Source organism: Mandrillus leucophaeus, unplaced genomic scaffold, assembly GCF_000951045.1.
Source record: "Mandrillus leucophaeus isolate KB7577 unplaced genomic scaffold, Mleu.le_1.0 Scaffold534, whole genome shotgun sequence".
In the NCBI taxonomy this organism is placed as follows: domain Eukaryota; kingdom Metazoa; phylum Chordata; class Mammalia; order Primates; family Cercopithecidae; genus Mandrillus; species Mandrillus leucophaeus.
The window spans coordinates 924,221-948,888 of NW_012105742.1; the positions used below are offsets into that span (position 1 = coordinate 924,221).

At 38.3% G+C, this 24,668-nt stretch overlaps 1 protein-coding gene across 4 annotated transcripts in view; it reads right to left on the reverse strand.

Annotated features, from left to right (window-relative positions):
* Positions 1 to 24,668, reverse strand: part of MATR3 (matrin 3) — a 37,504-nt gene that overhangs the window by 7,233 nt on the left and 5,603 nt on the right. For 2 of the 4 annotated variants that reach the window (XM_011997238.1, XM_011997239.1), the window contains exons 2-12: positions 15,118 to 16,206; positions 8,771 to 8,832; positions 7,753 to 7,794; positions 7,307 to 7,419; positions 6,395 to 6,447; positions 5,768 to 5,893; positions 4,764 to 4,889; positions 4,297 to 4,464; positions 2,156 to 2,287; positions 1,649 to 1,692; positions 1,188 to 1,557 (exon numbers count right to left, since the gene is read on the reverse strand). In XM_011997238.1, the coding sequence (XP_011852628.1) occupies positions 1,188 to 1,557; positions 1,649 to 1,692; positions 2,156 to 2,287; positions 4,297 to 4,464; positions 4,764 to 4,889; positions 5,768 to 5,893; positions 6,395 to 6,447; positions 7,307 to 7,419; positions 7,753 to 7,794; positions 8,771 to 8,832; positions 15,118 to 16,029 (2,148 nt within the window). In that variant the 5' untranslated portion in view covers positions 16,030 to 16,206. The remainder of the gene's footprint in view (positions 1 to 1,187; positions 1,558 to 1,648; positions 1,693 to 2,155; positions 2,288 to 4,296; positions 4,465 to 4,763; positions 4,890 to 5,767; positions 5,894 to 6,394; positions 6,448 to 7,306; positions 7,420 to 7,752; positions 7,795 to 8,770; positions 8,833 to 15,117; positions 16,207 to 24,668) is intronic. The other 2 variants (XM_011997237.1, XM_011997236.1) reach the window with 1 other exon arrangement.

A 24,668-nucleotide genomic window follows, 5' to 3' on the forward strand; every position in this document is an offset into this window, starting at 1 on the left:
AAAGAACTTAGAAAAATGTATGGCATTAAATGCCATTAAACGTAATTATTAGCATTTATAAATGTAAACATAATGATCAGCTCTAGTTAGAAAAATAAAGGAAGCTATTTGACCAAGCCATCAAATAAAAACCCAGAGGTAAATACTGGTTTTGAGTTGAATGTTACAGAAAAAGAACCAACGGAATATGGAACAGGATGGCAAAAATTTCATTTCACTCTACTTGTTTTTCTTGAGACAGAGTCTCGCTCTTGTCACCCAGGCTGGAGTACAGTGGTGTGATCTTCGCTAGCCTCCCAGATTCAAGCAATTCTCCTGCCTCAGCCTTTCTGAGTGGCTGCTACAGGTATGTGCCACCACACCCGGCTAATTTTTGTATTTCTAATAGAGCTGGGGTTTCACCATGTTGGTTCTGAACTCATGGCCTCCAGTGATCTGCCAGGCCTCCCAAAGTGCTGGGATTACAGGCGTGACCCAATGGGCCTGGGCTGACTCTGAAATTTTATGAGTCATTTAACATAAAAAGTTTGCTTCAAAGGCATTTTAATGCCCTACTCCTTAAGCAAGGCAGGCAGCACAATGTGGGTCTTTTGTTTTACTCTTCTTTACACCGTGTGTATTTCTATATTTATATTCACTTTATATGTGTCTTCTAAATGACTTACATGTTCAAATAAAATTGTTTTAAAAGATACTAAAGTATCTGACCAGGCCAACATATCTCAAATAGGAAAAATTATTCAATAATTTTTGAATGAGTGGCAAAAGTTTTAACTATCTTGGGTCAATTAACTTACTGCAAACTCATGTCCTGTTTTTTTTTTTTTCAAAGCTACACTATAATGCTGCCTACCTATATGCTACCACAACTATTCTTTTTCAAAGCTACACTATAAGGCTGCCTACCTATATGCTACCACTACAATACAGAAGCATGTATTTTGAGTCCTTCTCCCTCATTTTTACTAAAAAGTTTCCTCTTTGAGCTGATGTTTTTTGCCAACTATAATAAAATGTCTTATTTATTATTTATTGCAGAGTTCAGATTTAAATATTTATATTCTGGTTCATATCTATTTTCGATTTAAATCATGTAGTTCTCTTTATCTGACACTGCTTAGGTAAATAACTTGAAACGCTGATCTGATCTAATGTTCTACTAAAACAAACCAATATTATTTCTTTACCTTTTTAAGCTTTTTCTTTGCTGCTGCTGAAGCACTTGCATCTTTTTTCACAGCTTTATCTGAAGGTTCCTTTTTCCCATCAGAAGCCACATCACCTAAATTAGCAAGATCGGTCTCGTCTCCCACTGAACTGCCACTTTCTAGCAGGGCTGCTGCTTCTTCTTCATCTACAAGTAGCTCATCTTCAGATTCAAGCAGCATATTAGGTTCCTGCTCTGTCTGGTCATCCTTTGTGTCTTTCTCACCATCTTCACCGGACTTCTCTTCTTGTTCTTTACCTTCGGTTGAACTTTCAGTCTTCTGGGAACCATCAGTTTTGGATTTCTTATCACTTGGAGATTCTTTGCCGTCTGGAGAGTAAGATCTTTTTCTGAAATCAAAAGGACACATCACAATTAATTTGTCATCTGAAAAAGTTAAGTTGAATATACTCACACATATGAAAAACAAAATGAAATTACCGGGATTTATCTTTTTTCAGTAAATCAATGCCTCTGTTTGGAATCTAAAAGACAAGTTTTACAGAAGTTAAACAATACATTTGCAGAATACACAATTATCCAGTGAATTAATAATTGGAGATAATCCCTATAATCAACTCAGCTTATTCAATCCCCATAACCTTATCCAAGAACCTAAGCTGCCTACAGTCAGACATTCATCATTATGAGCATACCAATAGAGAAGTGGAAAATAAAGCATTCTGGTAGCAGAAAGCTATTAAAAACTTAAACAGATAAGAGCAATGAAGGTGTCCTCTAGGGAAGACTAGTTCTGCCATTACAGACCAGAAAAAAAAAGTTGCTCTTTTTCAATAACTAGTTTCTTTCAATAGATTTACCTCTTTCAATAAACTTACATTTCAGGAATCCTGTATTTTTTAGCATACAAAAATGTTTAGAAGAATGTTGTGGCTTTAAATATGTAAAAACAGGCTGTTAAATGATGACAAATCAAACACTACATACCCTCAGTACCAGTTTTTTATATTTCTCAGACAGGTCAACCTTCACACACCTCCCCTGAAACCAAAGGGCTTTTTTCAAACAATGGTCAACCATTGCCATTGCATCTTCTCTTGTCTCCATCTCAATAAAAGCCTTGAAAAGAAAAGAACACAAGAAAAGAGAAACCACAAAGCACATTATATTTTATAAAATTGTATAAAACCTTATTATGTATTCTACCTACTGGCTAGAAAATCTTCATTACTTTTTTTCTTTTCTGAGACAGGGTCTCACTGTGTCACCCAGGCTGGAATGTAGTGGCACAATCTTGGCTCACTGAAGCCTCGTTGTGCTGGGCCCATGTGATCCTCCCACCTCAGCCCCCCAGTAGCTAGGTCTACAGGCATGCACCACCATGCCTGGCTAATTTTTGTATTTTTTGTAGAGTTGGGGTTTCACCATCTTGCCTAGACTGGTCTCGAGCTCCTGGACTCAGGTGATCCTCCTGCTTTGGCCTCCCAAAGTGCTGGGATTACAGGTGAAAGCCACCACACCCGGCTAAAAATTTTAACCTTTAGCACAGAGTTAAAAAGTCACGGAATAGGGCTGGGCACAGTGGCTCACGCCTGTAATCCCAACACTTTGGGAGGCCACGGCAGGTGGCTCACCTGAGGTCAGGAATACCGAGAACAGCCTGACCAGTATGGTGAAACCCCATCTCTACTACAAATGCAAAAATTAGCTGGGACTGGTGGAGTGTGCCTATTGTAGTCCCAGCTACCGAGGAGGCGGGAGGTTACAGTGAGCCAAGATGGCGCCACTGCACTCCAGACTGGGCAACAGAGCGAGACTCCATCTCAGAAAAAACCCAAAAACCAAAAAACCAACCTGTCAGATTTACAAAATCCCCAAGAATCACTGTAGTGCCAAATACTAAACCATCTATATACACTATTTCTGCAAAAAAGTAATAAGCCTAGAAGATATTAAAATACTGTAAGAAAAATAAAAGTCTGGAAGAACACAAACTTGCAATGCTGAATTACAGAAGTGTTTAAAACAAAAAAAGAAAAACATAAAAGATGTTCTTCTCATTCTTATTTCCTTTTTGAGACAGGCTCTCACTCCACTGCCTATGCTGAAGTGCAGTGGCACAATCATAGTTAACTACAACCTTGGACTCCCGGGTTAAGTGTTCCACCCAACCTCAGACTCCCAGAGTAGCTAAAATTGTACAAGCACGCCACTTTGCCTGGTTAAATTTTTGTTTTTGTACAGATATGGCCTCAGTATGTTGTCAGGGTGGTCTCAAACTCCTGGGCAACTCCGGCCTCAGCCTCCCAAAGTCTAGGGATTTACAGGCATGAGCCAATGCACCTGGCCTAACTCTAATTTTCTTTTTTTTTTTTTTTTTTGAAATGGAGTCTTGCTCTGTCACCCAGGCTGGAGTGCAGTGCGATTTTGGCTCACTGCAAGCTCCACCTCCCGGGTTCACGCCATTACCCTGCCTCAGCCTCCCCAGCAGCTGGGACAACAGGCGTACGCCTGGCTAAGTTTTTTGTATTTTTAGTAAGAGACAGGGTTTCACTGTGTTAGCCAGGATGGTCTCGATCTCCTGACCTTGTGATCTAGCCGCCTCTGCCTCCCCAAGTGCTGGGATTACAGGCGTGAGCCACCGTACCTGGCTAACTCTAAATTTTTTAAATAAAAGAACAACAACAACAAAAAAAGGATGAAATGAAACAACTCGTCCTCCAGATTTCATCACTAAAAATAGGGATACACTTTTTTTTTTTCTTTTTTCTTTTTTTTTGAGTTGGGAGTTTCGCTCTGCCACCCAGGCTGGAGTGCAGTGGCGCAATCTCAGCTCACTACAACCTCTGCCTCCCACGGTTAAGTAATTCTCCTGCCTCAGCCTCCCCAGCAGCTGGGATTACAGGCACGCGCCACCACGCCCAGATAATTTTTGTATTTTTAGTAGAAACAGAATTTCACTAAGCTGACCAGGTTGGTCTCAAACTCCTGACATCAGGTGATTCATCCACCTTGGCCTCCCAAAGTGCTGGGATTACAGGCGTGAGGAACCACGCCAGGTCACATACTGAAAAATCTTAAAGGATTTTAATAAATTATCTTCTCTAAAACTTCCTTATGTGTATTACCTGACTTTTCATCCTCATCAATATGTAGTTCTTTATTTTCCCATAAGGCTCAGCAAGCTTGAGAACAGCACTATCAGAATAGCCAGAATGGGGCAAATTGCTGAGATGTATCACACGTCCAAGCTCTTGTTTTTGATCAAACTTCTGATCTGGCTTTCCTTCAGGTTTCTTTAACAAACAACAATAACAAAAGGAAAAACATGCAATAATTATTAGTTAACAGTTAAAAACATCCTAGTCTTTACCAATTATTTTATTTCTATAGAGACGAGGTCTTACTATGTTGCCCAGGCTTGCCTTGAACTCCTGGGCCTCACACAATCCTTCTCACCTTGGCCTCCCAAGGTGCTGGGATTACAGGCGTGAGCCACCACACCCAGCCTTAGCAGTAATTTTAAAGAACCAAAGTTAATAAATATTAAAATGATTTGTTAAACAGATATACAGCTTGCAAAAATAAACATTACCTTTATTCTTTTATACTTCTGGGATAAATGAACTCTCACTGGCTTGCCAAATACTAACGCTGGTGTGGTTGTGTAATAATCCACTGCAGCTTGAGCATCCTCTGTGGTTGCCATTTCAATAAATGCCTGAAATTGTACAAAAAGTTATTTCTCTGTTTTTTCCAATCAGCCTTCTCACACTGAACTACAGATATTTCTTCCTAAAAAATAACAATGCCCCAAATCTTTCCAGATATATTTAATCACTAAGTAGAAAATACTTTCAAGAACTAAAAAACCAAAACAAAAAACAGGCCAGGCCCAGTAGCTCATGCCTGTAATCACTTTGGGAGGCCGAGGCACGCAGATTACGAGGTCGAGAAATTGAGACCATCCTGGCCAACAAGATGGTAAAACTCTGTCTCTACTAAAAATATAGAATCAGCTGGGTGTGAGGGCGCACACTTGTAGTCCCAGCTACTTGGGAGGATGAGGTAGGAGAATCACTAGAACCCAGGAGGCAGAGGTTGCAAGTGAGCCAAGATTGCGCCACTGCACTCCAGCCTGGGTGACGGAAGCAATACTCCGTCTCCCAAAACAAAGAAACAAAAAAACCCCACAAAACAATGTTGCCAATTTGCTATTTTAAGGACCACCTCAGATTAGTTCATTCTACTGCACTACTTTATTATTTACTATGCCTACTGGACTAAAACTAATGACTTGAAACCATCATTTTGGTATAGATCTGAAATGGCTTTCCACAGAATTTTCCTTTTACAGCTTTTATAGCAGTATAATGACAATTACTACCTAAGGATCATAACTTATAGTTACTAATAATCCATTAGCATTCTATTATTATTGACATTTATCACTACTGGTCTTTTCCTCTACGACATTCCGTATTTGATAAACTTAAGACTACCTTGAGTTTTATTTTTCTAATACAAAATCATTTAATTCTTATAGAAAATATATTAGTGGCATGAATAAATGAATAATACCACTATTTTAATTCATACCTCATTAATTTTATTTAGAATCAGATGATTTGAAATGACTCCAAATGGTTCTACCAGCTGTAATAGCTGGTATCTCAAGTTTTTCCCTCGTTGAAAATCCATGATGTGAACAACTCTGCTAGTTTCCTGTCCATTAGGGGAAAAAAAAAGACAAGCAATTAAGTCTCTTTAAAGCAATATGAAACCAATTACGCATTAGGACTTTTTATAATCTATAATTAACCAGGGGAGTGTAAGTAAAACAACAACTCATAACATTCTAGAGAATTTTAAAACTACACATCAAACATCACTGGGTAAGCTCTTTCTGACCATAGCCAAATGGTTAAAACTACTTCAAAGTGTCAAAACATAGTCTCTGCGGTGATTTTTAAATTAAATATTGTACACATAACTGGACAGCAAAGGTTCCAGGATGCTGAATCAAGGTGAGCTCACTGGACTATGGGCATATAAAATTTAAAGTTTTAATTATTATCAAAGCCATATAAAAACCTGATGGTTTTCAAATTATAGCAATCATCCCATAAGGACCATGAAACATATTCAACTAGTAAGGATTTAGGACAAATCATATTCCCCAAAATCGTAAATACAGTAAAAGCAAAAGCTTCATTCATTACTGACCACTCTGCCTTTCTGCATGTGTCTAGGTCCTTGCAGGTTTCCATTTCCAGCACCTTTATGGGAAGAGAAAGTTTTCAGTCTTGTAATCAATACACTTGCTTAAAAAAGCAATTTTACTGAAAAATGTACATCTTCCAAACACAAATGAAAAGCTCTTACAAATATGTGATTACCATCACTTTTCATGCAATGTTATTCCTGAGTAATATTTAAACGAGCCTTCTTTCACCTACAATCATTGCCTTTAATTTTTAGAAAGGGACCAGGTGTGGTGATTCACACCTGTAATCCCAGCACTTTGGGAGGTTGAGGAGAATGGATCATTTGAGGCCAGGAGTTTGAGATCAGCCTGGGCAACATGGCGAAACCCTTGCCTCTACCAAAAATACAAAAATTAGCCGGGTGTGATGGCACACGTTTGTAATCCCAGTTACTCAGGAGAGGCTGAAGCATGAGAATCGCTTGAACCAGGGAGACAGAGGTTGCAGTGAGCGGAGATCGCACCATTACACTCCAGCCTGGGAGAGAGAGTGAGACTCTGTCTCAAATAAAGAAGCAAAATTTGCAGCCCGACACAGCTGCTCACACCTGTAATCCTAGCACTTTGGAGGCCCAGGTGGGTAGATCGCCTGAGGCCAAGAGTTCAAGATTAGTCTGGTCAACGTGGTTAAACCACATCTCTACTAAAAATACGAAAATTAGCTGGGCATGGTGGCGAGCACCTGTAATCCCAGCTACTCGGGAGGCTGAGGCAGGAGAAATGCTTGCACTCAGGAGGCGGAGGTTACAGTGAGCCAATATCGCGCCACTGCGCTCCAGCCTGGGCAATAAGAGCGAAACTCTGTCTCCAAAAAATAAACATTTTCAGTAAGGGCTCTGTAAGGAAAAGTAACATGAATTTTATATAATTACCCAGATTTCCTCTTGGTCCAACTGCTGGTCCCCCAAGATGAAACGAGGGAGGTGGCGGTCCCAGAATTCCTGGTGCTGGATTTGTAGACTGCTGCAACATGAATGGATCACCCCTAGTAAAGTGAAGACATACAATATAAATCATAATAAAGAAGTCCATTGGAAAGAATTAAGATTTAATGCTAAAGCACCCCAACATATGACCACAACCACTTCAATCTTTCAGGGTATCTGTGAAGTAACTAGATCAAAGTCTACATTAACAATAAAAAAGTACAAATTACTACATAATATATATTCTAAAAATTGTTAACCGAAGTGAATTTTATCCGAGTCTCATTTTCAGTAAAGAAATTCTGAAAATACTTTATGAAATGTTGAAAGTTAAACCTGAATTCCTTACATTGATCTCCTTTACAAATGGTAGCTTAAAAAATTTAACTTACATTGTGTGTCCTGTATCATTGTCAGGATTCCATTCTGGGTAGCTTTAAAAAGACCAGAAAATTAACTTTAAAATAAAACTGCCCTTTTCACAAAACAGCCTTGTTTGGCCTCTAAAATAGAGATCATTTATTAGTAAAGTTATCTGAGAGTCTAAGTGTTAGAAACATAGTTTTAAAGCATTTCCTATAGATACTTCAAAATAAAAAACTCAGAACTTCAAAATAATCCACGAGAATAAACTTGTTTTATATTGCTTGCAAATGTAGATAATGTTGAAATTTAAGTTTTTCCTCTATTAGTTAAATTGTAAGGAGGAAGTGCTGCACAAAGAATTAGAAATGTGGGTTACATAGAAACAAGAACAGAGCACAGATTTTCCTTCTCCAATATTAATACCAAGAGCACAGTTGAGCTGTGACATTAGAAAGAATAGCCCCAACAGAGTTAGGCATATGTGAAAATTCCAACTCCAGTCAACAATGGGCACTGTGTGCTGTCTAAGCAGGGAGTTTTCTTTAGGAATTCCATTTCATGGTAGCAGCCTGAACTCAAAAACCAAAGATCTCAAAAGCAAAAAAAAAAAAAACAAAACCAAACAAAAAAACCACCACCAAGGATTTTCCTGAACAAAGAATTAGAATCTTTTAATAACCTACCCTCTTTTCTGTATCTTTTGCATTTTTAAAGCACGTATTATTAAAAATGTTACTGTGAATCCACTCTACATATCAAATACTATCTTTCACTATACCTAGTAAAAATCATCAATTTCTATAATGACCAATGTGTATGTATCCTAGAAATATTAAATAACAAAATATCATTATTACTGCATCTAATATTCAATATGAAATTTCCAGATCTAAACATTTTACTTGTAAATAGTATTGCCCATACAGTACCACTATGTGATATTAACATTGTGGATATTACAAGTAAATGATAAACTCCCAAAAACCAATAATGGCTGATTCTGATTCACGATAAGGACGTTTTAAAGGTATTTCAAACTCCTACATTTCAAGAAGAAGCTGGCATCGACGACTGTGACTTGCTCCATTGATATGTTGACTCCACTCCTGCAGCAAAGTAAATTAGTAGAATTAACAAAAATTAAGCTAAAATATTTTCATCTGAACCATTCAAACTCTAGAACATTAATGTCTATGCAGTATTATAGGCTGTACAAACACCTGCCCATTCACTAAATCACACTGATTTAATTTAAAACCATTTCTCTGAATCCTTGAGGCTTGATCCTGCCCTCAAATACGCTATGCACATTCTTGGAAAAACTGGATTAACTTGTCAACATACTTAAGAGATTTGACAGGGAAAAGATATAGAGTTAATAAAGATCAAGAGTAGTAACTAACCTTGAGATTAGCAAGGCTTATTAACTTTTACTGTGGACCAAACTGAAGTATTCATTGTATGCTTAACTTTAGAGTATTCTGAATGATAAAACATCCATGTTTCTATCTACTTTTCTAGAAACTATATACTATAAATTTGAACAATTAGTTAAAATAGAATCTTTTAGGCCAAGCTCGGTGGCTCATGCCTATAATCCCAACACTTTGGGAGGCTGAGGTGGGTGGATCACTTGAGACCAGGAGTTTGAAACCAGCCTAGCCAACATGGCGAAACCCCATCTCTACAAAAAATACAAACTTTAGCCGGGCGTGGTGGTGTACGCCTGTAGTCCCAGCTTCTTGGAAGGCTGAGGCAGCAGAATCTCTTGAACCCAGAAGGCGGAGATTCCAGTGAGCTGAGATTGGGCCACCACGCTCCAGCCTGGGTGACAAAGACCCCGCGAAAAACAAAACAAACCAAAAACTTTAATCACATCCAGCTTTTGAGGATGTTCCAGGTTTACTACCTATTAAATACACAGTGAATGAAAAATGCACCATGATTAGCATTACCATAAAATGCTAACATGATTCAACAGGAATGGCTTTTCTAGAAAACGAATCCCATTTATCAAAATATTAAGCTTTCTTTATATTTCCCCAAAATATAGAAGCAAATTTAAGGAATGCCTCAACAAATTTAGGGAGGGAAACATGACATTCTATCACTATTCACTCTTCCGTGGTTTATTTTAAATTGAAGTAACTCTTATTTCAAATAATTTCTTTAGAAAAAAATGCAGATATAAATGAGCTAACTTTTTAGGCAATGTAAGAATGAGGAGTCAGGAAAACTGGGCTCTGCCTAGACTGCCTAGGTTCCACTCCCAAATTACAATGATGTGAATCTTTGGTCCCTGTTATTTAAATTCACTGGGACAATAGTCTCATAGGGTTGTTGTGAAAAGCAAATGAGTCTATAAAGGTAAACTGCTTATCAGACCCTTGCGAGGCACATGGAATGTGCTTAAAAAAACCAAACCAAAACAAAAAAACCGAACTGATTATAAAGCAGTCTTGTTTTACAATTCCTGCTTTACAACTCTTATGGATGTTTCACAAACTCCCACAAATTGTAATTTCTGTAACACCCACACTACTCAATACAATTATATTTGGAATATAAAACATGGTCAGGCGACGTGTTTTTAAAGGGGGGTAGCTCACTGAGAGCTGAACTAAATTAAAGTAAGGTATCAAACTACAAGATACATGCTTTCAAAAAGTTGCGGATTGGTATTTTATAAATGGGATCCTTTAAAAAAAAAAAAAAAGGGTTTATATTTACATGACAACAGTTTAGGTACATTCCTATGCTCTAGAAAAATTATCTAAAATCCTGTGAAAGGCCGGGTGCAGTGGCTCGGACCTGTAGTCCCAGCACTTTGGGAGGCCGAGGTGGGAGGATCAACTGAGGTCAGGAGTTCGAGACCAGTCTGGCCAACATGGTGAAACCCTATCTTTATTAAAAATACAAAAATTAGGTGGTGGTGGTGGGTGCCTGTAATTCCAGCTACTTGGGAGGCTAAGACAGAGGAATAGCTTGAACCTGGGAGGTGGAGGTTGCAGTGAGCCGAGATCATGCCATTGCACTCCAGTATGGGTGACAGCAAGAAACTCCATCTCAAAATAAATAAATAAATAAATAAATAGAATCCTGTGAACTAAAATGGAACTCATCCAAATAGAATGGTACCTTTCTTAAAATGCTGAAAGCTATAAACTACTTCCAGGTCTCTTTTTAAAATAATGGCTAATAGTTAAGGAACTCAAGATCTCTCCAGTTGGCTCTACAATCATCAGCTATTTGGGTTATCTAAAGTTTCAATTGGAAAGTAATGGACCACTGACTTCTAGTTGGAGACCATTTTTAAAATGGCTGTAAGGGCCAGGTGCAGTGGCTCACGCATATAATCCCAGCACTCTGGGAGGCCAAAGCAGGCAGATCACTTGAGCCCAGGAGTTTGAGACCAGTCTGGATATCATAGTGAAACCAGGTCTCTTATCAAAAAAACCGGCAGGTGTGGTGGTACGTGCCTCACTTGAGCCTGGGTGGTGGGGAGTGTAATGAGCTACGATCACGTAAGTGCACTCCAGCGTGGGCTACAAAGTGAGAGACTCTTTCTCAAAAATATAAAACAAAACAAAATAAAATAAAATAAAAATGGCTGTAAGCCAGAGGAACCACAGGTAAGTTCACAAAATTTAGAAGCCTTGGCTGGGCATGGTGGCTCATACCTATAATCCCAGCACTTTGGGAGGCCAGGGCAGGCGGATCACCTGAGGTCAAGAGTTGGAGGCCAGCCTAGCTAACATGGTGAAACCCATCTCTACTAAAAATACAAAAAAAAATTAGCTGGGCATGGTGATGTACGCCTGTAATCCCAGCTACCTGGGAGGCTAAGGCAGGAGAACTGCTTGAACCCGAAAGGCGGAGGCTGCAGTGAGCCAAGATCGCGCCACTGTACCCCAGCCTGGGACACAGAGCGAGAAAAAAAAAAAAAAAAAAAAAAAAAGAAGGATTAATTAAACAAATACCCATTAATGACTTAGAATTCTCTGAACTAAAAATATTCAGATTTTACTTAAAATATTCTTAAGTTCTGGGAGAGGAATAAATGTTATCCTACTAGCCATGCTTCTATTTCATAGGAGCTAGAAAGGATACATAGCTGAACAGAAATTATATCCAATCCTCCATGTTCTTTAAAGGTTCAAACTTACAGGAAAAGTGTGTCTGCTCTTTCAAAGTGATAGAAGGCAGGCCAAAATCAAAAAATCAGTCATGTACCTCCCAAACTCACCCATGACTAATGTGTACTACCAATCTATTACTGGTTGGTTTACGGTGAGGACTAAGTGAAAGAGTTTTATAAAAATCTATATTCCTGGACTCTACACTGAGGTAACGCCTGCAAAATTAGATTAATAAAGGATTTACACACCTTTTAAAGTCAGACATTTCTGTAGGAAAACTACATTCACCTTGATGTATTTGAGATACCTTAAACTATAGAGAGAAAAAAAGAATTTGGGAAGCACTTACAGAATGGCAGAAAAAAGAGTAACTTAATATAAACTCAAGTGACAAGACAGCCAAAGTGCTATAGTGGATAATTTTCTTTAAGCGAAAGGAAGCTGAGAAGCTTGAGATTGCATAGAAAAGCAATCTGATGGCTAGATGCGATGGCTCACGCCTGTAATCCCAACACTTTGGGAGGCCAAGGTGGTGAATCACCTGAGGTCGGGAGTTTGAGACCAGCCTGACCAACGTGGAGAAACACTGTCTCTAAAAATACAAAATTAGCCGGGCGTGGTGGCGCATGCTTGTAATCCCAGCTACTCGGAAGGCTGAGGCAGGAGAATCGCTTGAATCCAGGAGGTGGAGGTTACAGTGAGCTGAGCCGAGACTGCGCCACTGCATCCATTCCAGCCTGGGCAACAAGAGCAAAACTCCATCTCAAAAAAAGAAAGAAAGAAAAAAAGAAAAGCAATTTGATGATCTAAAATGACCTAGAAAGAAATAAAAGCAACACCATCACTTTAAGTCACCTAAAAATAATGACACTCCATGACAAATTAAATTATTTTCTACTTAAGTTTTTTACTTCACAGTAAGAACTTTTGATCATGTAAACTATTTAACAATACCAATAAGTAAAAAGAACAGATTTTCCAAGTTATGCAGCAATACCAGAGAGCAGGATTAAATGTTTAAAAATTTTTCATTATCTACTTCCATCACAGAAATTTTCTCTAAGGTCACTTCTATAGCGGTTATAGAGGGTCCACTGCTAAAGTGAATATTTAAATATTTTTTCAATAGAATGCATATACGTAAAAAACATAGTAAGGCAACTAGAAAACTAGAAATTCAGATAATCCATGTGTTTAAACTTCTTAAAGTTGGTCCAATTTACACATTTAAACCACAGAATTAAACAAAAGGCCTCTAAAATACTTCTCAAATGTACTCAGTATATTGACAGAATACCAAAACTGGCTAGGACCTAAGCATTTTTACAGGCGAAAAGTACCTCTTGCACTAGGGTAAGGTATCTTACTCTTGAATCCACAGTTTCATCAAAATATGTAAAAACTGCTCTTTTGTTAATTTAGATCCATTTAAGTTATTAGCCTTCTTCAGGAACTAGAAGGTAGCAAAATTTGGAGAAAAAAAGCATAATCATACATAAAAACAGAAACTTTTCTCTAAGTCCTCTCATGGTTCCGTTGTGTTCCTTTATGATGTCCCAACAGCTTAATGACTCCAGTAGCAAAGATTTTTTAAGTCCCTTAACATCACTCTCATTTGAGACACTGTAACTATCTATTTTCCTCAGAATTTAGAGATCCTTTCTGAGAATATTGGTCACATTGCCATTTCTGCTATTATTTCCTTATAAACAGGCAAGAAATAATGTAGAAAAAACCGGAGTCACCAATGTTTAATGGACCTTTTCGTTCTATCAATTCACACGGGACCTAAAATTTAAAGTTTAGTGCTGATCAAAAACTAAAATGAATTCCATGATATATTTAGTAGAGTCAACAAATTTAGGAAAAGGTAACACCCAAAACATATACCAATTAAAATTTGCTGGCTTTTGTGAGTTTGGGGTTGTATTTCTTAATGAAAATACATCTTCTTAAATGTTTAAATAAACCTAAATTTAGTATTTATGTTAATTTACTTTGGTACAGATTAAAGATTAAACGACAAAAATACTGAGATCCAAACATAAGGAAAGGGAGTGACTGGTAATACTCTTTAACAGAATATTAAAAACAATGGTATGATTTAGTCTACTAAAAAAAAAATCCATACTCACTTACTAAAAAATGCTTATCAAAGGATTAGCTATGAAAAGAAAATGACCCTTCCAGATGTTACTGTAAAGAAAAACCCTGTAACAGTAACCATCAAATCAATTTCATGGCAGCAACTTGTTCCAGTTAAGTAGAGCACATCAGGAAAAATGGATGGTCACAGATTATAGATCAAGCTAGTGGGGTGCTATAACGATGACTTGAAGTCAACTGCACCATATATTGGGGGGAAAAAAGTCAGAATGAGTAACACTGAAAAAGTTGAAAGAGAAAGGACAACATATTTAAAAGGGCATTTTGAAAAAGTTCCCATTTTGGTAGATGTGACAATTAAAGCAAAGGAGAATTAGATTTTCTTTTCAAATGACTATATCAGAAGTCTAAGCCTAACTCAGAAAAAGAATTTGTTTATGAGGAACACAGAGCAGGATACTGTAGTAGTTGATTTGTCCAAGTCTCTAAAGGGATAGATGTAATATGGGATAATAAAAAGTGAGTTCTGAAGTATGTTTAAGAAAGTTGTGGAAAAGGAGAAAAAAAATGATGAAAAATTTCAGTCATAGTATGAAAGTTTGTGTTAAAGGGAAATTAAAAAAGGAAGAATGAACTAATCTAAAATATGAAACATACTGAAACAAACACCAGGGCTCTACATTAACTCTTTCCCTGTAGCCACAGATAAGGAAAAAAAGAGAATTGTTCAAGAATACATCTTTACTACATACAAATCAGCAATCAAGACAGATGGAGAGCTGAAATCTAGCATCCTGAATGGCAGAGCACATTGACTGCAAAAAAAATACTTAATTCAACAAAGCAGACAAAAAAACCTGCTTAAATATATGATTAAGAAGAACATATTGATGCCAAAAACCAACAAGATAATCTCAGTGGATGACAGCTTTGTGGCCAGAAGTAATCTAGGCAGAATACATTAATGTAAAGCCCTGGTTTAAAATGCTCAAAAACAATTACCTTCCAAATAAAGTAAGTGTTCTCAAAAGTTTAAAAATGCTTGATCAACTCAATGTCATCAGACTACAGAATTAGAGTCAAAGATATAGGTAAATAGGCACTACAATGTAAAAGAAATTAGAAGCATCTGTTGCGTTAACTCACCTTATTAGAATGAACTGGCAAATCACATATAGAGCACAGATGGGGATAACCCTTCGGTAAGAGTCCATGGAAGTCTTCAATATTGCTACTTGGAGGAGCGCCTCTCTTTTTCTCAAAGAGAGATCTCTCTTGTAAGGGGCCAGGACCACGTCCCATTCTCTCATACTCACTGTCAAATTTATGATAGTTATGCGAGGTCTCACCAAAAAAAGAATCATCCCTACACCTTTCTCCATCTCTTAATCTGTCATCTTCATAATCCATTCTGTCATAATAACCAGATTCTTGAGAACGACTTCCATGGTCATAATCAAGCACTGGGTTGAGACTAGGACCACGATCATCAAAACTATCTCTTCTAAAGTGCCTTTTTTCTTCCCAATCATCCCTAGGTACTCTGTATGGTGGCTCCCGTGTAGCAGATCTGCCATCTCTACCATAACTCAAGGTAGGGCCTTCTTCAGTTCTCCTCCTTTTAAGCTGTAGAAGGATTTGGGGCAAATTCTCAGGAGTAATCTTGTCCTCTGGATAACGACTCAGTTCATCTAAGTCTCTAGCAGACAGACCAAAGCTGGCCAAAATGTTACTGGCCTGGTCTGCATCTCCACGGTGTTGAGAAGATAAAGGGAGTGGACCTCTACTTCCAATGTTAAATATAGACTGCAAATTATGGGAAGAAGTACTAGCAGAAGACAGTGCACTATGAGCTCCTTGTTGATTCAATGAAGAACTCATTCCAAGATTCATTAAACTAGCAAGGCGTGCAGTACCCTGGTTCATCCTTCCAAGAGATGCTGGCATACTTAAAGACTGGGTAGCAGCAGCAAGAAGGCCTATTCCTGCCGCAGACAGGTCACGCCCATGACCCTGTGAGTCCCTACTGAGAGATGACTGCTGGAATGACTTGGACATTGTAGAACTAGCTCTTGTCTATTTTATAGATTAAAAAAAACTTTTTTTTAAAGACGGCCAAAAAGAAAGCTCAAACTAGAAAGCTAGGTTAACTTTGCTTCAAAAAATGGTAACGCCAAGAAAAAGGATCAATAAGGACTGCAGAATCTTCTTCAAGCTGAGAACCAGCAGACAACTCTGTAGAAAAATAAGCAATTTTAGTCATAAATCCCTTTAAGCAGATGCCGTTTTTTTAAGAAAAAAAAACTTATGCATCATGTTGATTTAAAAAAAAAAAAAACATTTAAGATCTCAAACTTACAAGGAATTTATTACATATCTTAAACAGATTCCTGATGTATGCAGAGCCTGCATATAGATATTTAAAAAGTAGTATTTCACGCTAAAGCTTAACTATTAAAGGGACTTTCATACTGAGTTTAAAAACATGTAAATTGAAAGGTTAGATGTCTGAGTACATCAAAATTTTGGTAAAAATATAGATGGATTTCTTCTTTTAGAAGAATAAAAATACACCCTATAGTATGATGCTTAAGTTCCAGGAGAAGACTAAAAACAAAAAAAATCAAGGTCAGCAAGTCAAAGATGAATCAGTTGTATTGTGCTTTGGAAAATGAGACCTATTATCACTATCAGAAAGAACCAAGTAAAATCATAAGTAAATGAAGCTTAGGTTTCAAGTACCTAATATAAGATATAAGACCAAACATAATAGCTGAGACCTTTATACAGCAAAATCAATTTGAGGTGAAGATAGATGTGAATAAGAAAAATAAGTCATTTCCTATAGTTTTAAGGATTGCTGCCCAAATTTAAGTTATATAACTAATTGCCTTCTTACTGACCATCCTACATCAGGCAGTGCTTTCTTCGTATCTAATCTTTTAAAGTAAGGAGAACTAACTCTGGTCAGTACAGGAATAGGAGCCCTCCCAAGAAAAAACCTAGGTACAGAAAATACAGGTGATTAAAAGAAGGGAACTCCCCAATTAGCATCCATCAGTACTCATTTAATGCTCAGGGCTACAGCATATCTACAGCACAAAACAGGAAAAATGAAAATGAGATCTTGGTTACACAGTTTCCCGTAAACTTTTCACAAGAATAGCCCAAATCACCTGGTAAATTTATGTTCTGATTATGATCCCCCAAGACGTGTTTCTAGATGAAACTGTTTTCTTTCTTAAATCATTATTGTACCTCAGAAACTGTCACATAAGAATTTCCAAATAATTTATATCATGATTGTCATAAAACATTAGTTAAAAGATATACATAACGTCTTCAGTGAAACAATTTTATAATCACAACTACATACAGAGGTAAATCTGAAGTTGTTTCGTACAGAATTCTATGAGGCATTGTTTAAATTTTCTATTTTTTGATCACCAATACACTCAGCACTGGTAGCTTAATATGTTAAACTTTAACAGTAAAACCAGACAATATCCAGTAGTTACAAGTCTATTACAGGACCAATTTCGCCAATGATAGATTAAAGCAAGGATACAAATGGACAAATACAGTGCAGAGGAAGTATAAAAAAAGTTGCAGCAAGAAAGATTTAGACTAGATTTTTAAAAATAGATATAATCAAGTTTTAAAAGACACAGAAATGCTGTAAGAGGTGGCTGGAGTTACAGGAAGATGTTTTTGCACACCAAGAAAGATGAATTTGAGAAAATACACCAAAGAAACTATCAATAGTTCTAGACAAGATCCACTATGTAAACTACTTAAGCTTTAAGATTAATAAAGACGAGAGTAAGTGGACTTCTTTGGATGAAAGTTTCTTTGATATGTCTTATAAATGCCACACAGAATGGTGGCTGAGATGCTATGTAAATGGTGGTGGACCCTCTAAATTTTCACACATATTTTAAAAATCAAAACCTTTAGAGGGTTTTTCAAAATAAAAATGTTTAAGTATCAGGGTTATTAATTGCAGCTTTGACTTTCATGTTGTAGCCAAAGCTTTGTATTCCTGAAAGTCAGTCTTTTGAACTTTTTTTTCCCTAAGAGAAATTATATAACGGTATTACAATTATGTTTAAAATTTTTAAAATGGTCATATTTTAAGGAAATGTGATTGTTAGATTACAGAGCTCTCAATTACATTTTTTGGTAGCTCATAGGAAAACAGTGGATCTACAAAAGGAAAAGTTAAGAGATGCAAAGGTAAAGGATAACCTGAAGACAAACAGAAAATGGATGTCAGAAAAACTCAGAAAAGAGTCAAGACAAACAATGTAAATCCCATGACAACGTGTAATTCCATTAACAACCACCTTAGTATTTTTAAGATACTCAGTTTCAACTTAAAATGCAACTCTATCAAGGATATTAGAGTCAAATTAGTGAAAAGCAACTTAAGTTAGATTTTGGATTAAACCACAAATAAACCAAATTCTTAAAAATAGTTTTATTAGAACGAAGTTGGGAGAAACCAGATGTGGCAGCATTGTTGAAAAAGCATTTATGAAAACAGTTCCTCTATCATGTCAATGCTGAACATAAGATGTACAAGCCACTTTTAAAGGTTCATTCACATGGGACCCACTGCCTATTAGTAAAGGCAGCACAATATTGAGACATTTACTAAGATTTACAAAAGATTAGCTTCTTTTACTATGTTTTTTCCTGTAATTATAAAATTGCCTTTTTATAGGAAACTGCACTAGAGGTTAAAACAATTTTGAATATAGTAGCTTTGGGAGAACATTTATTATCAAAATCCAATTTACCTATTTTAAATCTCTATGTAATAGTGTAAATGCCCATCAATGCAGAACCTTTCACTTCCAAAAAAGAAAGCACCTGCACCCCTCTAAAAACTATCAACGTTACCCACAACTTCACTTCACAAATGCCATTTACTACAATCTTGATAACCAAATTCTTTTTTTTTTTTTTTTGAGATGGAGTTTCACTCTTGATGCCCAGGCTGGAATGCAATGGCACAATCTCAGCTCACTGCAACCTCTGCCTCCTGGGTTCAAGCGATTCTCCTGCCTCAGTCTCCCAAGTAGCTGAAATTACAGACACACGCCACCACGCCCAGCTAATTTTGTGTTTTTAGTAGAGACACAGTTTCTCCACATTGGTCAGGCTGGTCTTGACCTCACATGATCCCCCTGCTTCGCCCTTCCAAAGTGCTGGAATTATAGGCGTGAGCCACCATGCCCAGCCCGATAACCAAATTCTGAACAAATGAGCTTAAAAATTCATTTTTATAGACAACTCAAAACAAACTGTAACTTAAAACTATTTTATGATACAATTTTAAGCTGTTTAAAAATGTCAGCTTCACATTCAACATCTAAACAAATCTGAATATCATCCCTATGTACGGTTAGGAAACGTTTCAGTTAATATTCTACCTCCCATTCCATGAGAATCTGATTTTTGTTATTGGCTTTTTCTTCTCCAATTAAAAGAAACAGAGTACTAAAATATTTCTGAAAATTTTCACATACCCTGAAAATTCATGGAGAACAGAAGCAAACAGCTGTTCCAGATCTAAATTTCCTTAAAGATTACCTGTAAGTCCTTAGTCATTCTTTCAGAGGGTTATTTAGCATAATTACTAAAATAAGCGCAAGCCAACTTTAGTTTCTTAGAAGGTATTAGAAAAAAATGAAAAGACTTTTAGCTGTTTTTTTTTTTTTTTTTAAAGACAGTGTCTGACTCCTCCATTGCCCAGGCTCACTGTAACCTCTGCCTCCCAGGCTCAAACCATCCTTCCACCTCAGCCCAACCAGCTGGGACTACAGACACACGCCACCATGCTCGGTTAATTTTCACAGCTTTGGTAGACAGGGGTTTTCACCATGTTGGCCAGGCTGGTCTTGAACTCCTGGGCTCAAGCGATCTTCCTGCCTTGGCCTCCCAAAATGCTAAGAGGTATCTACTACTCTACATGGATCTTCAGCTATGCTCTCAACTGTGTGAGATAATCAGTCATTTAAATAATTTTTCTCTGGCAGGGCACGGTGGCTCACGCCTGTAATCCCTGCACTTTGGGAGGCCAAGGCGGGCAGATCATGAGGTCAAGAGATTGAGACCATCCTGGCCAACGTGGTGAAACTCCGTCTCTACTAAAAATATAAAAATTAGCTGGGCATGGTGGTGCGCACCTGTAGTACCAGCTACTCAGGAGGCTGAAGCCAGAGAATCGCTTGAACCTGGGAGGCAGAAGTTGCAGTGAGCTGAGATCGTGGCATTGTACTCCAGCCTGGGCCACAGAGCAAGAATCTGTCTCAAAAATCAAAACAAACAAAAAAATAAATTTTTCTCTTTTCAGTCTTTGTAATCAGAATTAAAAAAAAAAAAACCATACACAACTAATTTCAGATGGTTTACCCATAAAACTATAAAAGATTATTTATGGTTTAACCATAAAAATAGAGATACGCGGAGAAAAAAATACCTTCATGACATTATTTTAATCCTTTAACTTCACATTGAGACTTACAAGCAACAGCTAGAAAACCAGTTTCTTGTATTTTCCTCTTCTGAACTGCAAAAAATGTTCAGATTTTCCAAATGTTCTACCAAGGCCAATCACCTTGATCATTTATTAGCTTATTCATGTGAAAATATACCAAATACATTTTAGACAGCAATCAACAATACCAATTTAGTAAAAATGTCTTAACCCATGTCACTGGCAGATGGCAGACATAGTTGACTATCAGTAATTTCAAAGCAACATCATCTGGAAAGGCAACTGCTTGATTTTTGTCATAAATCACACAAAAATATTGATTCCTGTGGTCAGGACTTTCAAACCAAGCATCCAACTTATTTTCAATTCAAGAACAGGTTTCAGTTACTCTTTAAATTTTTCTTCATTTATTAAATTTTATAATGGTTTTATAAAGAACTTACCATAGTTTCCATTTTAAAGGTACTAGAAGTTTTCATTTTAATGTTGGTGTATATAATATTTCCTAATATATTCTGTAACAATGATTTCATTTAAGGGTTTGTTTTTTGAAGTGTGCTGAGGAACTACTCCATTTTTTCCCTAGAGTTTCAGCCACTTTCAAATCTTATGCTATGTTTTCGAGTGTCACAATCTCATCTCAGTATGGCATGTACCTTGAGTGCCTTAAGTTTTTAAAATAGGCCAGGCGCAGTGGTTCACACCTGTAATCCAGCACTTTGGGAGGCCAAGGCGGGCAGATTACCTGAGGTCAGGAGTTTGCGACCAGCCTGGCCAACATGGTGAAACCTCGTCTCTACTAAAAATACAAAAATTAGCCGGGTGTGGTAAAGTAGCATGTGTCATCATACAATAGAAAAGATAAAAGAGTGTAGTGCCAGGAAGGCTGAAAAACAAGCCTAAGTATTTTCAAAAGTGCTTTAAGACCACTGCTTTTAATCCATCTAACAGATGTGAAGTCAACTTCTAGTCCACTTCCTGATCCTTAGGCTAATTAATGAGTGTTGCAGAGTGGCATCAGCTGCTGAGAAGATAGAACACTACTTGTTAACCAGTGTAAGAAACTCCCACTCAGACCTGAAATAATATTGTCTTCCTAGGTTTAAATTTTTTTCCCAGTGACCTTCAATCAAGCAAGAAATAGTTTCAGATTGAAACTACACAGAATTGATGGAGTAAACCTGTCTTACACGATAGAAAGTTACCCCGTTTACCTGATGATGTTCACTGTCTATTTGATCTCGACAGAAACTTGGCTCTCTACTTTCTTCTCTGCTTAAGCAAAATCAGTGATTTCTTTCAAGGCTCCATTCTGGGCTGGGTGTGGGGGCTCATACCTGTAGTCCCAGCCCTTTGGGAGACTGAGGCAAGAGGATCACTTGAGGTCAGGAGCTCGAGACCAGCCTGGTCAATATGACAAACCCCATCTCTGCTAAAAAAAATACAAAAATTAGCCAGGTGTGGTGGCACATGCCTGTAGTCCCAGCTACTTGGGAGGCTGAGGCAGGAGAATCACTTGAACCCGGGAGGTGGAGGATGCAGTGAGCCAAGATTGTGCCACTGCACTCCAGCATGGGTGACAGAGTGAGACTCTGTCTCAAAAAAAAAAAAAAAAAAAAAAAGGCTCCATTCTGTATCCCTAAGAGCCCTACTCTCTTGACTTCCATCAACATTTGTACAACTTTTATTTCATACATACTAAATCCTGGGGGCCCAAAAGCCTTCGCGTGAATCCTAGTACTATTATAAACAGCTGTGTGACCTTGCACCAAAAAGGGTGGGGGGAAATAAAAATAATACCTACTTCATAAGGCTGTAAAGACTTGATAAATTAGGCCAGGCACAGTGGCTCATGGCTGTAATCCTAGCACTTTGGGAAGCTGAGGTGGGATAATCACTTAAGGCCACAAGCTCGAGATCAGCCTGCCCAACGTGGGGAAACGCTGTCTCTACTAAAAATACAAAAATGAGCCGGGTGTGGTGGCAGGTGCCTGTAATCCCAGCTACTCGGGAGGCTGAGGCAGGAGAATCACTTGAACCCCCAGAGGCAGAGGCTGCAGTGAGCCAAGATTGCACCACTGCACTCCAGCCTGGGTGACAGAGCGAGACTGTCTCAAAAAGACTTAATAAATTAGTTGGCCAGGAGCGGTGGCTCAAGCCTGTATCCCAGCACTTTGGGAGGCCGAGACGGGCGGATCACAAGGTCAGGAGATCGAGACCATCCTGGCTGACATGGTGAAACCCCGTCTCCACTAAAAAATACAAAAAAATAGCCGGGCGAGGTGGTGGGCGCCTGTAGTCCCAGCTACTCAGGAGGCTAAGGCAGGAGAATGGTGTAAACCCGGGAGGCGGAGCTTGCAGTGAGCTGAGATCCGGCCACTGTACTCTAGCCTGGGCGGCTGAGCGAGACTCCATCTCAAAAAAATAAATAAATAAATAAAAAATCAGTCTACATAAAACATCTAAAATAGTGTCTGGCACACAGCACCATAGTAATCATCTCATTTGGTGTAATCTGATCCTCATAAAACTAGGAAGGTAAAATCTATTTTTCTTTATTTTTAGATGAGAAAAACTTTTAGAGGTAAAAGGACTGAGATCCAAAGACATATGAATAAAGAGCTTATAAACTTTTTATCTGCACCATAGTCTCTTTCATGTGTCAACTTCAATGTCATACTAGTCACCACGTATTAGCTTTCAAAAACAGATTTAAAGACTGGTAGTAACGGCCGGGCGCAGTGGCTCACACCTGTAATCCCAGCACTTTGGGAGGCCAAGGCGGGCAGATCACGAGGCCAGGAGATTGAGACCATCCTGGCTAACACAGTGAAACCCCACCTCTACTAAAAATACAAAAAATTAGCCGGGCATGGTGGTGTGCACCTGTAGTCCCAGCTACTCGGGAGGCTGAGGCAGGAAAATGGCATGAATCCGGGAGGTGGAGTGTGCAGTGAGCCGAGATCGCGTCTCACTCACTGGTAGTCACTTTTTTTTTTTTTTTTTTTGAGAGGAGCCTCACACAAGTTGCCGGGGTTGGAGTGCAATGGTGCGATCTCAGCTCACTGCAACCTCCACCTCCTGGGTTCCCGCAATTCTCCTGCCTCAGCCTCCTGAGTAGCTGGGATTACAGGCACACACCACCACATCCGGCAAATTTTCTGTATTTTTTAGTAGAGACAGGGTTTCACCATGTTGGCCAGACTGGTCTTGAACTCCTGACCTCGTGATTCACCCACCTTGGCCTCCCAAAGTGCTGGGATTACAGGTGTGAGCCAACTGGCAGTAACTTTTAACAGGTAAGATAAAGAACAATACACTATACTGCAGTAATTCTAGTAAAAGTGGACAAACTAAACATCTTCCTTCTTCATTCTCTATTGCCAACATGTGTTTAAATCACCCTTCAACCTATCTCCCATCCAAGCACTAACCAGGCCCAACACTGTTTAGCTTCCAAGAGCAGATGAAATCAGGTGCGTCTAGGGTGGTATGGCCATAGACCTTACCTTTCTATTCTCTCTGCCATAATCTTAGCCCTGCTTTTTAGCTGGCCTCCTAGCATCAAAGCTCACACCTCATCATCTTTCAATAAAAACAACCTGAACCATCACTCATTTCACACTCTCCTGGCTCAAAAACCTACTACTCCCTACCACTTACCACATGAAATCCACACTATGATTTCCTTTTTTTTTTTTCTTCAAGACAGGGTCTTAATCTGTTGCCCAACGCAGCAGCACAATCTCAATCTCGCGGGCTCAAGTGATCCTCCCGTCTCAGCAGGGACCACAGGCACGCACCACTATACCCGACCAACTTTTTACATTTTTAGTAGACACAAGGTCTCACTATGTTGCCTGAGCTGTTCATGAACTCCTGGGCTCAACTGATCCTCCTGACTCAGCCTCCCAAAGTGCTGAGGTTACAGGCATGAACCACTGTGCCCTGCCTCACATGTAATTTTCAATGCCTTTCATATATTGGTTCCATTTTACTTCTTTAAACCTTTTCCCCAACCATAACCAAACACCTTACAGAAACGTCTGCTTGCTATTCCATTTACAGAAACTACTCTATGCTTGTGTAAATAAAATTAATAGCTGGGATGCATCCCTCTGTCATTTCATGTAATACTAGTAATTTTCTCAAGGCCTAGCACCTCCTTTTAATCATTCAATATATTATACAA